Here is a 13,931-nt window from a genome sequence, read left to right as displayed (position 1 = left end):
CTAGCTGGCAAAAGATGTACTACAGTGGTTTTACACTAGTCTCATTGTTCTGAGCTTTGAAATTCCTGAGGCTAAGCCGACATGTGCTCAGAGCATGCAATCCAGCTCATTTTTTTAAAAAAAAATATGTTATCACACATCAAAGCTATGGCTTAATGAACAAACCATGTGGACTTATGAAACTGCTAAAACTCCTAGAGTGTAGATCAGTCTCTTTCTCTGGTTTAAAATCTTAACCTTAACTCTCCCAAAAGCATTGGCCTGGGATAGAGATTGGGGGGCGGGATCAGGTTGTGAGGAAGTCTAAAATGCTCCAAATGGAAAGAAATAGCATATATCCCTTAAGCTTGTCTGCACAGATACCTTATTGTGCATCAGACTCTCTTTAATGTGTATTTAATGAGCATTACTGCTGTAGTATCTGGACTGCACTGCACGCAGCTGGGAATATGGATGTATGCTCTTAAAATGCCCAGGATTAAAGAGGAGAGTGTCTTCATAAGCATAGTAATCAGTGGATCTGAGAAATTGCTAAGACACGTTGAAATGCTTAGCAGGCAGCAACATTCACAGTGGCTTTCAAATTCTGATGATTTCAGACACATATAATCTCACATTTCCCTCTTGTTAAAATTGACTTTTATTCCTTCCTACTTCTGGGTTAATTACAGTATCATTTATCTATTTATTTACCTTTTTTTCACACTCTCCCAGCTAGTGCAAAGTTCCCCTCTCCTTTACTTTCTCTTGTGCACTCTCTCTCTCTTCTACTGTATCATGTAATAATACATGATAAAGCTGCGAAATCAAGTCTGAATACAATATATATGAACGATTTGCTGGCTACATTTTTTAATGGTAACTATTCAGTCTGTAGAAAGTTCAAACTACTATTCAGCTCACATTGGAACAAGCCCATTTAATTCATTCATGTTAGCGAATGTATAAATGCAGGTAAGAGGCACAGATACTCCTTGGTAGATTAAAAAAATGTCAGAACGGCCCTGTATTTTTAATATTGAGTGCTGGAGGCCCATCTCCTGACCTAACATTTCTCATCCAGGTGCTTGCTAAGCAGCTTTCCTGTGGCCATATAAAAGCTCTCCATGTAATAGCAAGCCCTTAATTTAGCAACAGGCTATATTCATCTTCTCTAAAGGAAACATGGCATTATTTACCAAAATAGCATTAAGCAGTCCTTCTATAAATCAAACCAACAGAAAGCAAACATTCTAATATCCTGCTGAACCATGGAAAAACACCACAATATAAAACCCATAGTGAATAAATGAAAAGATACATGCGTACATGTTCTGTCCATTTCCAAGCAAAATCAATATGACTGCTGTTGAAACGGCAGTCTTGAAATTATTCTTACTTTTCACACCAGTCCTAAAAACATTTGTTTGAAGGTATGTCCCGTAGTTTACAGCAGTGCTTTTTTCGGGGGGGGGGGGGACACATACCTCCAAACATTTTCTGAATCTAACAGGAAAAGAAGCTAATTTTTTAAACATTTTTAGTTTCTTCTCTAGCACAGTGAATCGTCAGTTCTGTTGCTACCCCCGATGGCGACCTCATTTCCTGTCATGGTGTTTCCTGAGTCACAGACGGACTGAGAGTACTCCTAAACATTTATTTTATTTGGGGGGGGGATTACAGTAGAAGCTGCTTCTGAACAAACAGGGTAAATTAGAAATCATATTGTGAACTGTCCCGTGATCTTCAGATGAAAGACGGTATACAAATTTCAAACATATATATATATTGCATAGCAACCCCTTACCAATGGTACAATTGCAAACTTCTGTAGAAGACAGCAAAGAGTTTCATAATCCTGCTCTTGGATATATATTTTTTTAAGTACTTGTAAAAAAAGAAGAAGCAGTGTCTTTGAAGAAGCGTTTGTGCTAGGTGCGTATATCACATGGCATTTTATACTTCGTAGCTATAGTGGAAAGCATAGCTATACACCACAGCCACAAGTATTTATCTAGTGGGGTGTACTTGAGGGATGATGTCAAAGATGTCTACCCATTTTTGTCAAATATTGTGCAGGTGCGTCAAAATCAGTCTAGGATATAAGTTCTGCGCTACTGCAACCACTGGTGAACCAACTGTGAGCAATGGAACAGGTGAAGAAAGCTTAAGTCACCTCTGGGCTGTGAAAGCAACATTGAAGGGTGTTGTGAGGGGAAATTGAGGCCTCTTGAAATGGCCCAGAGGGTCTTTCTGCTGCTTTAGTTGAATGTGTTTAAGGTTTATATGAAGAGGTTCACACAATAAATAAGAGAAAGCTTGTGCACCTTGAAAATGAGCCTTGCCTTGAAAAGCCTTTTTATTAAATAAATGCTTCTCTCCCAAAAAATACCAATCTTCAGAACAGCAGCAAGCTAAGGAGAGGCCTGAAGGTAGCCTGAAAAAAAGAAGCAGCTGCTGTCATACCACAGGTGTGAATCTTCAATTAAGAACCATCATGCTTTTCTGTCAACACTAATGAAATTCAGATGTGACAGGTAAGAGAGCTGCTTTAGGAAAGTTGTTGGGTTGGTTTTTTTAAAAAAATATATATTTTGGTTTCTTTTTCCTGTTCCCCATAACAACCACAGTAAGGACTACTTGCCAACAGGAAAGTAATAAGGCGATGGGAGTGACAAGAAATGGGTTTCTAAATGAGGTAACAGCAAGGTAGGGAAGAAAAAGGGAACAAACTGGTGCCCTTTCGAGCTCTGACAAGGTAGATAAGCCCAGAACTGCCATATTTGAAACAGGGACTGACAACTTTCCATAGAGGATGTTTCAGTGAAAATTTATGCCACCCATGCTGGAATTCAATCTAGGCTTCCAAAGGCTGAGTTGAAGGGGAAACTCTCAGGGTAGTAAGTGAGCAGAAACAAACAGTTTACATCACAGAGATAAGTTAAATCTATTTAACACAAAATTCACTTGGAAATAGGGAATATTTTTCAGCTCCCCCTTTTGTTCAGGCAATGTATGTGCTGGGAACTGCCATAAACGAGAAAACTAAACATTTTAGGGGGGATAGATTGAAGTATGCAAAGGCAAGCTGAGGATGTTTTTGTGAGATATGTTAAAAGTAAACACGCACACACAGCCAGGCTAGTAAAATTTTCTTTGAAGCTGCCATTTAACATCCACCCTGCACAGGATCCTTCCAATAAAATTTGGTAAAATATATATGTGGGCAAGTTTTAGTGAATCAAGTCCAATCAGTGATTCTGTGACTGAAAAACCTAGAGGCAGACCAGGGAGAGATTTCTGAAGAACTGGAATTGTGACCAGAGTTTTTAGGGAAATGGTTGCAAAACCAAAAGTTATAAGGTGGCTTCATGATTAGCTTCAGAAATAAAGCACTGAAGTTCCAGAAATGAGGACTTGGTTAGCACATGGCGTTAACTGCAATGTAGCAGAAGGAGGGATAAAGTTTTAACTTCCTTGACCATTTTTCCCTCTTCCCTTTTCTTCCTACTGATTATCATGCATTATGCTTTGAACTAGGAAGATGAGATTCACCAGTTTCCAAGCCACCTTCTTAACCAGACAGCTAGGAAAGGTCAGAAGCAGGGCAGACAGTTGTTCCCTGTGCATTGAATGTGCCTGTTCTATTCTAGATATACTTTCTTTTGCTCAGGCACCTGCACAGTGTGAGACCTATTACAAATTTATAAGTCTCAATTCTGTCATGCAATTTACTTGCTCGCTTCCCAGCAGAAGCCCACAAAGAAATCCTCTGCATTAGAATCCTAATTCATTGAATATCCTCACTGCCATCTTTCCCAACAAATAGGACACACACAAAAATGAAGCTGAGTTGCAATTGCAGAAAATACACACCATATTAGGCCTGATGAAGTGTTTCAGCATTCAGAATGGCTCTCTAGTGAGGGGAGAGAGACGCTGTCAGATAGCTTTGCTTAATAAACTCAGTGGTGGCCAGAAAAATAAGGGCCTATTCACAGGGCTCAGCCTTTGAGCTTGCAGCAGATGAATTTTTAAAGTTATTGTCAGTCCACACTGACTTTTCAGCAGCACTACCAGACTACATGCTTATGGGAGAGTCAACAACATGCTTTAAACTTAGCAACTAGTCCATTGGCAAAGTTGCAGGAAACCTAATAAACGCTCTAGGAATTCTAAGCATCGTTCCTTCGAAACTGTCATCTTTAGGAAAGGCAAAATCGGTTCCTGAATTTCAATTCAGAGAAAATATAATGTGTTCACCTTACATTTAGGATGACAAAACAAAAAATGGGGTGGGGGAATTAAACATCACAAATACAAGGAAACAAAAGAGGATTGAATTTTGCATTAAAATTACATTGTTTTCCAAGGGCCAGGAACTTGTTCAGCAAAAGCTCAGCAGTTAGCATCATTCCAGGGGGTAGTCACAGTAGATCAACACACATCAGACTGAGGTCACATTCACACCACACATTTAAATTGGACAGTTTCCTAGGAAGTTCAAATAATCAGATCAGGCACTTTGGAGAATATCTAGTGAGTCTGTCCAGGCTGGGGGTTCTGCCAACATGAGGAGTTGAAGCAAGGAGATGGAGCCATCAGAGGCCTTATAAATGCACTTTATAAATGCACTTTATTATGGAAACTTCTTTCAGGTGTAGTTCAGAGATTTTGTAAAAATTAGTTCAGTTAACTTTGTTGAAATGAGCACATTCATTACAAACACTGGTCTTGAAGCAAGGACAGGTGGCAAGTTGTGGCACCAAAATCCCAAAAGTCCTCTCAGCTGTTCTTTGGCTTCCACTGCTACACTAGGACTGAAACATTGCCTGTTCACAGCTGTCACTGAGATACAAACAGCATTCCTTCTAATCTGCAGTACAAAAGTAGTTCATGCCTTCAGATGACTCTGGTATAGAAGATTTGGTCATGATGCAGGAAAGAATTAAATAACCTAAAGGGTCTATGAAAAAGGAGACTAAAAATGTGCTGCCCATTCTTCATAGCACATTGTAAGGTGGATTGGAATTTGAATAGATATAGAAACAGTATATACAGTAGAAATAGGAAAAACTTTTCAAATCAAAAGCTGCTCAGAGCTTTCCAGAGGCTCAGCAAAATACTATGGGAAGTGATTTCTTGGAAGTTGATGCAAGTATAATTGTGCAGGAATGGGATTACTACTGAGGATCTAGCATATATATGACATGTATGTTAAAAATAACACAGAGAAAAGGTAGTCAAGCAGACAATGGATTTGTTGAGAAATTTAGTATAGTTATAACATATTGGAACATGGAAGTATGAGCCTCTTTTCTTCCTTGTGTGTTATTTGGAGTAAATTCATGTGTCGTTTGGGTATGTTTTCTTTTTCTGGATTGTTGTTGATGATACCTTACAATTTATTTTATGGAAATATACTAAGCCTTGTTAAGTATTGTTATCATTGTGGGGTGGGGAGTACAACCCTGCAAAGGTGTGGGATTCTCAGGATGAGGCGTCTCTGGAGGTTCATGGCAGATTGATCCTGCTACCTCCACACAAGATGCTAAACCATTCAAGGTGAAATGTTGACCATGGGAACATTCAACACACTTGAGGATGGAACAGCCACTTGTGCTCCATCTGATGTGTAGGTGTGTGAGGCAAGAGAAGAAAGGAGCTGCAGTAGCTTGTTGTTGCATAGGCTGGTGAGAGGTAGCCCATTTTCCTTCCCCTCCTGGGAAGAGATTTTGAGAGTGAGCAATGACTGGGCGGTTGGTGGGCCATGGACCATCCTTCCCACTTTTCTGTCAATCATCCATCCTCTGAAAAGCAAAAAGAGAAACAAAGCGATAACTATCAGGAAATATGTATATATTCACAGCGTATTTATAGATTATCTGCTGCCGTTAGAAGTTGCCTCTGGCTGCCACTTAGCTGCTGAGCCAAGTTCAAGGTCTTTGTTTGCCAGTACCAATTCCTATAAAGCTTGGGACCCAGGATATCTGAAAGATTGTTCCATCCCTTATATACCCAATCACTCTGCTGTGCAAAAGAGGGACTCTTATGAGTATCATCTCATCTGTTCCATATCATACAGGAATTGAACTCCTTCTCTTAACATATCAGACAAAGGCCATCTCTCTTGTCTTTTCGGCACCTACTGAAGTCCTTTCTTTTTCGACAAGTCTTATAAGTGGAGATCTTTCTGCACTTAAAGAACTGTGTCTGCATCTGTGCTGGATTTGAAATGTTTCTTACATACAGAATTGTTTTTGTTTTTCTATATGGAATTGGAGATATATATATTTTATGGGAAGCATTTCATAAATGGAATCCAACGGAGAAACAAGGAGTTGTGTTTAATTCAGAAATAATATCATTTGACATGTGTGGTAGATGGTGGCGAGTAAAATGATGTTTTAACAGTCAGAAGTAGTCTCCTTTTTTCACCAGGGGAAAATGCATAAAAATTATCCTTCGCAAATCTCCTCCTTATAAGATGTCAAAAGCCTTCACACTGCATATTAAGGAACATGGAAATGAGCACTGACATAGCAAATAATGCTAAGTGAATAAAAGTTTCAAACAACTGAAAATAAACCAGTGTGCCAGTGGAAGCATAATTTAACCCCAAATACCAGAGGAGTATAGTGGTTGGGAGGTTTACAGAATGGTGTGTGTTTATGTATGTGGGTGTATTATAAGAGAGGCCTGCTATATAGATTCCACAGTTCCCAAGCTGTCATATGTAGGCTCCATCCTCCAAGCATAAAACTGCTGAAATTTCAAAGACTCCAATGATATGCCATTGTTTTAGCAGACTCTATGGCTAAAGCAAGGCGGGTGTTTGTTTTGCTTTGTGGGGCAATGGGGAGAATCTTATTCCATTATGGGCATCTCACAGTATTTGGCAGTAGTACTGAACTACAATACTTCAATAGAAATGTAGAATTTTCTCATAGAAAGAAGCAGCATTCAAGAGCAATAATTATATGGAATAAAGATGGAAAGCTTTCAGCTTTCACTGTGGACGCTTATGCCATATTGTGAAAATGGGTGGAGAGAGACGTTAAATGGTTAGGGATCTTGAAGTGAGCCTAATTGCACACAGCTGTGCTGAAAATGCAAGCAATTAGATGAGCTTATCTTGGGCACGTTCTGAAGGGGGGCAGGCTCTCTAAGTGTCTTTTGTTTTGGATACCCCAAGATAAAAACAAGAGATGGATCTATAAAAATGAGAAATATTAATAGTGTTATAATGGTGTATTTAGGAGCACTGTAGATGAAAGTTCTTGACTGGCTTATATAGCTGGAATAAAGGAAACCAACTTCTGCTGGAGACACCTGATATTGAGAAGGAAAGTCCATTCAAAACTTAACATAAGTGTTTAACAGCAGACTCAAGCTTATTAAGCACTAAAATGATGAAACGCCAATAATGGCACAAATTTCTCACAATGGTAAGTTCTTAAGAAGGAGACCCACTTGGAACAAACTTGAAATTGATTGAAATGAAGTCATAGAATGGAAGGAAAATGCACAGAATGGGGTGCGGAAGCAGCTGTTGATCTGGAGAAACTTTTGACTCCTCTTGTCTGGTTTGTTGCATCTGAGCTGGATCTAAGCAGGCATACAGCCTTTTTTTTCCCCCTTGGACTCTTCCCATAGTCACTATGGTAGACTGGTGAAAAAGAGAACCATGGTCCAATAGCATGAATAGCTATGAAGAAATTTCAGCAGGTAGAGTTGGCATGACCAGCAACACCTGCCGAAATTCCTTCTTCTGCACTCTATTAAAGGTGCAGCAGCCCTGTCCTCAGCTTCACTTGGCTACCTAATGTACACTGAAGAAAGTCAGCGTGTCTACAATTTATAATGCATAAAGACCTGCCCTGGTCCTTGCCAGCCAAGTGGCCAGGAGAGAATAGTGCAAGGTAAGGGACGTGGGTGGCGCTGTAGGTAAAACCTCAGTGCCTAGGACTTGCCGATCGTATGGTCGGCGGTTCAAATCCCCGCGGCGGGGTGAGCTCCCGTCTTTCGGTCCCAGCTCCTGCCCACCTAGCAGTTCGAAAGCACCCCTAAGTGCAAGTAGATAAATAGGTACCGCTTTATAGCGGGAAGGTAAACGGCGTTTCCGTGTGCTGCGCTGGTGCTGGCTCGCCAGAGCAGCTTTGTCACGCTGGCCACGTGACCCGGAAGTGTCTCCGGACAGTGCTGGCGCCCGGCCTCTTAAGTGAGATGGGCACACAACCCTAGAGTCGGACACGACTGGCCCGTACAGGCAGGGGTACCTTTAAAAGAAGAGGCATTTGTGTTTTGCATCTATTTTTATGTGGTAAACAAAAGTAAGTGTTCAACTGCCTGAGTGCATTAGGCGCATATATTATACTCAAGGAAGTGCATGGAAAGATATATATGATGTGTGCACCTGAAAGAGGAAAAAGGTTAAGTTAAATCAATCACACCCATCTCCTGTAATAACCAGCAAGCTTATGTTGTTGGGGACCTGTATCGAATCTTCCAGGTATGAAAAAACACGTTCAGAGATAGTTCACTTACAGCAAGTTACAGTCACCTGGAGAGCTGAGCCCCCTGAAATTAGCTCATATTGCATCAGGCAGATAAAAAGCCAGTATAAGAGGGAGAGAGAGAAAAAAATCACATAATTGCAAGACTCCGATTGTGAATGTTATAACCTCTGGGCTCTACATTTTACCATTCAACTGAACAGATAACATTTATGCATATGGAGCTGTTGTATTGCTAATTCCTGAAATAATGTGTGCAGCATGGCATATCATTCCACTGACAAGCAATTGGCAGGTAGCTTTTACAATAGCAAGATGGATTCACAGCATGGAATGTGTTGATTGCTCGTGTCAATCCCTTTGCAATTTTAAACTAGTAGTAATTAGAGCTATAAATCTCTCCCAAGTATAATTAGATTACTATTTATACCTATTGTCATTAAAACCAGCCTGAGACAATTACTTTTTTTGGTTCCATTGCCGGCAAAAGTCTCTTTAAAAGCAATAATCACAGTGTTTAACGCAATCCATATTCCTAATTCTATAATGCAAAATATCAAGGAAATTAGGCTGCCTCCCTCTTATACCCAATGAGATGATATGGCAAATTCACTTGTGTGGGTTTCCTAAATTACACTTATCAGTGCTGGATTAAAGGGCATTCGTTCGTTGAATAACACTCTAGACTACATTTATTTGACAGATATGTCATTCCCCTTTTCCTATCCATATATGTAACGATGCAAGCACAGTCCATTTAGCTTTCCTCTGCTTTGCTTCAAAATGGGCAGGCTCTGGATATTTTCATTTTCCTCTCAAGTGGAAGCATACCCACTGCCTCTCTGTCATAGGAAAAGGAATTGTGTCACATTCTGAATAGGAACACTCCTTAATTTGTATTGTCCCTTTCAACACAATAAGCATGATTGTTACCCTCATTCAGTACTTGAGACATCTCCATATTTTTGTGGTAACAAAAATATGGAGCTTTCCCCATCCATAGTGCAGGTGGATTCAGTCCTTGCGAATTAAGCTGCTAACCCGTTCCTATGATCATTTTGTCTTATGACCAACTGATTGCACACAAGTTTTCTTCCTCATATTGATAAAGCTATCACATAGAGCAATCTTGTGATGATCCATAGATCATCATACAAGTAAATTTCAGCGGGCTAGATGAACTATAAGCACTGCATGAAAAACACAGGAATGAGAATTGACACGTAAGATCTTGCAAAGATGGCTGTTGGATTGGAGGCCTGAAAATCTGCATCAACTTTTAGACCTCCTAGACCAAGTAGGAGAGGAGGAAGCCCCAGCTGATTCTTCCACTGGTCCTTCTGCCTACCCTTTTCTTCTGCCTAAAGTAGGCATCAGGAGTCCCATTTTGCCCCACTGCTGGTGAAAAGATAGGCAAATGAGAGGACTAGGACAGAGCAGGAGGGGACAGCCATGGTCACATCATCTCTTGCTGTATCTGGGTGTTCAAATGCACACTTTGTGGTATGTTCTTCATTCAGATAAAGATTCTAGAAAGCTGTCATTTGCAGTGTTGTATCATTAAAAAAAAGGAATGTGGGTGGCGCTGTGGGTTAAACCACAGAGCCTAGGACTTGGCGATCAGAAGGTCGGCAGTTCGAATCCCCGTGACGGGGTGAGCTCCCATTGCTCGGTCCCTGCTCCTGCCAACCTAGCAGTTCGAAAGCACATCAAAGTACAAGTAGATAAATAGGTACCGCTCAGGCGGGAAGGTAAACGGACGTTTCTGTGGGCTGCTCTGGTTCGCCAGAAGCGGCTTAGTCATGCTGGCCACATGACCCAGAAGCTGTATGCCGGCTCCCTCGGCCAATAAAGCGAGATGAGCGCCGCAACCCCAGAGTTGGTCACGACTGGACCTAATGGTCAGGGGTCCCTTTACCTTTATCTATCATTAAAAAACATTTTAATGCAGGGGTGAGGAACTTGTGGGCTTCTTGCTGGGCTCCAACGACGTACCAACAGCTAGAATAGCCAATGGTCAGGGACGATGACCATTAGTTGCAGTCCAGCACCATTTCCAGGATAGTGGCTAAAGATTCCCCACCTGTTTGAAAACATGCTTAATTTTTCCAAACTAGTTTTATAGATTAAACTGCAGTATGCAGCACATTCTTTCATTACCTGATAAAGTACTCATCCCTTCTATTCCCTTACACACAAATCATGTGAAGAAGAAGCCATGCAAAGTATACTTGAAGTTGTGAGTTTCTATTTTCCTTGGATTAACCATAGGTATCTTTTGGACACGGGGAAAACCAATCACTAGACCATTATGAAATTGAATGTAACATGAATGGCTGCTCCCAGCATAGAGGCTGGTTAATGGACTGCGGGATAATCCTTTTCAAGCACATTTTTAGCAAGTGGTCGAAAAAGGAGATAACAATTCCACGAACCTCTTGTGTTTCCAGTGCTGCAATGCCAAAACTTTCACAAGCACTCTATTCACTAGGGACCAGGGGGTTATAAAAGTATGAATTCCTTAATAATGAAAGAAGAACATTCAAACCTGATGTTCTCAACCTAGACAGGCTTTAGAATAGACTTTCCATGTTGTGTGAGTTTTGACCATTTAAACTCCCTTAAATTGATGTTCTTGTAGTGCTTTCCCAAACTTATCCAAGAGCTGGCATTGTTTCTAGCAGTCCTGTGTGTATGCGCGCGCACACAAATATGTGTGCACTTGCATGTGTGCATGTATTGAATTAATATTATTTACAAGCTTCTAAAGTCTGCCACAGAATGTTTGAATCAATGCCATTCAGCATATCACAATTATAGTTGTTCTATATTTAAAAAAAAACACTGGAAAGTTCATTTCTTCCTCCTGGATCTATTTATATTCCCTGTAATTTTAGCTTATGTGGAAATGATGCCTTAAAGATCAATGTTACAGCTCCACCTATTACACTAATATTTTTTAAAAAGAAAGGCCACCACAAGTATATACCTAGTGATGGACCTCCCAGAATTATTAAAGGCTACAGGGAGCCTGGATCTAACTCCCTGAATGTTGGATTTGAAGTGGTCAAAAGCATGGAACATTATGGCCTCATGGAGGCACAGCCTATGAAAAATATAGTATTTGTAAATCCAGCAAACTATATGTGTATAAAGATTAACCATGTAATGTAAAATGGTGCAGAGTCAAATGGATTAATTGGTCCAAAATTAAAATACAGTCGTACCTTGAAAGTTGAACAGAATCTGTTCCGGAAGTCTGTTCGACTTCCGAAACGTTTGACTTCCCAAGTGTGGCTGCAGGAAGCTCCTACAGCCAATCGGAAGCAGCGGAAGCCCTGTCAGACATTTGGCTTCCAAAAGAATGTTTGAAAACCGGAATACACACTTCCGGTTTTTGATTGTTTGGGAGCCGGAACTTTCAACTCCCAAGGCGTTCGAGAGCCAAGGTATGACTGTACAACAGTGCTGTTAATATTAAAAAGGCAGGAAGGTTTTAAAATTGCAGAGTCATTATTTGAAATGTCTTGTCTATATCTTATTCACAAATGGCAGTGTTTTGGAAAATAAAAATAAAGGTGCTAACTTACAACTGCTACCAATTTCCAATTCTTATGCTCCTTCCATTTTCTAGTGAATGGAACAGGTGGACTTTCCTAATTATGAAAACAAGATTCTTGTTCAGTGGAACATTCTTCCCAAAGCTCGTCTTTCTATGCTAGGGAGGGACACTAAAGATAAAGATAGCTGACACACAACAGTATTTGTAATGGGTGCAAATATTGCATGTGTTTCAAGGGATGAAGCAGTTCATGCACTGCATTTATTGGTAGGAAGGAATTGCTCTTATGTGGATTCCCCCCCCCCCTTATTTTTCTTGTGAACCCAACACAGCTGCCTTTGTTCTTTGTGTGACTTGGAAAATACTGAAATACTTGGAAATACTATCCATTTAATAGTTGCTTCCGGAAGTGGAGGAAGAGGATCTTAGCCTACCTGGTCTTGGAACCTGATTCCCTGAGGAAACATACCCTCCAACTGCTAGATAAAGCAATCTGGCTTCTGCTTTTTATCTAGTGCTCCAGCTAAAATTAATCTCCACCTCTGTTCATACGAGGTCTACCTAGTTTCTCTGTTTTCCCAGTCAGCTTGCAAAATAATTTCACCTAAGGGTGAAATATAGATCTGGGTATGTATCTGCATATGAGTTATGATAATAGCTGTTGTATATTTCTGCTTCGGTGCAACTCGATACTTGACTATCTCCTAATACAAGAACAAAAAGCGCTGAAAGGCATACAATTGTGACAACAATATGTCGATAGTGAGAATAGATTCCTGATAGAGTAGACAAAGTAGCATTAAAGTCGCAAAAGTGTATGTTTCCGCAAGGCTTACAAATAACAATATAGCACAAAAACAATGATTATTGTACTGAAGAATGCTCTGAGCAGCGGATGACTTCTGGATATGGCCCTGTTTCAAATATCTTCCTCGGGTGCTAACACCTCGAAAGTGTTTCAAAGCTTTAACTGCAACTTTCAGAACTGGGAGGATGTCAGGAATGGGTATATCCAGGGCTTTTTTTCAGCTGGAACTCACCAGAACTGAGTTCCAGTAGCTCTTTATTGTGTTCCAGCATCTCTGTAGCATTGCCCCATCACGGCGCTCGGGGATGTCCTACCGAAGCGATCGGAGCTACGTGGCAGAGGTCGGTGGTGCAAAGTGGCAGTTTATGTTATTTAGCCATGGTGGTGGGGCAAGTGGGCGAAGAAGAGGTCCTCCCTCCCAAAAAAGCTTAACAACTTTGGTTCTGGCACCTCTTTTTCTAGAAAAAAAAAGCCCTGGGTATATCTCCAAATAAGTTACTTGATTCCAAGCTAATACTACTATGAGGGTCCGCAATTACAGGCAGGCTTGTTTGTGATGTTATCTACTAATATGGCCTCATTTGAACGTTTTCTGCCTCATCTATAACTTCATCTTAAGACTCCTACAGGATGCAGACATGGGGGGGGGCCTCCTCTCTCCCTACTTCTGCTTTAGGTATTGCCCCTACCACGTTTATTTTAAGCACTAAAATCCAGTATCCAAGGGTCTGTGCAGTGTGCAAACACTGCCAGATTCTCAGTGCTTTAAGTTTTGACAACCCTGATCACCTGCTTGGGGAGAGGTTCAATTTAGGCTGAATTTCCCTTTCCCCAAGATGAAGACAGCGCTGATAATCTGTTCAGCTTCAGAAAAACCTCCGAGGCACATGTGGCTTCAAGGCCTAGTCTATATTCTGGAATTAAAACACACACACCAGATAAGCAAGGCGGTACATGTTCAAAACCAGGTCCCTAAGTAAGCATTTAATTAATTTAAATAGAGGAGTCATTACTATTTAATCAGATATCTGAACAACCCCTATTTAAATTATGTACAGATGTAATC

At 40.6% G+C, this 13,931-nt stretch overlaps 1 protein-coding gene across 13 annotated transcripts in view; it reads right to left on the bottom strand.

Moving 5' to 3' along the window:
- Positions 1-1,451: 1,451 nt before the first annotated feature.
- LOC310767168 (uncharacterized protein) overlaps positions 1,452-13,931 on the bottom strand; it is a 393,524-nt gene continuing 381,044 nt past the window's right edge. For 12 of the 13 annotated variants that reach the window (XR_014550646.1, XR_014550647.1, XR_014550649.1 and 9 more), the window contains one exon: positions 1,452-5,789. Coding sequence is in view for 1 of the 13 variants with exons in the window: in XM_083624130.1 (XP_083480256.1) it covers positions 5,775-5,789 (15 nt within the window). In the remaining 12 variants the exon portion in view is untranslated. The remainder of the gene's footprint in view (positions 5,790-13,931) is intronic. The other variant, XR_014550648.1, reaches the window with a different exon arrangement.

Source organism: Podarcis filfolensis (genome assembly GCF_964270895.1).
Source record: "Podarcis filfolensis genome assembly, chromosome: 7".
In the NCBI taxonomy this organism is placed as follows: domain Eukaryota; kingdom Metazoa; phylum Chordata; class Lepidosauria; order Squamata; family Lacertidae; genus Podarcis; species Podarcis filfolensis.
This window is presented reverse-complemented; position numbering and strand designations above follow the sequence as displayed.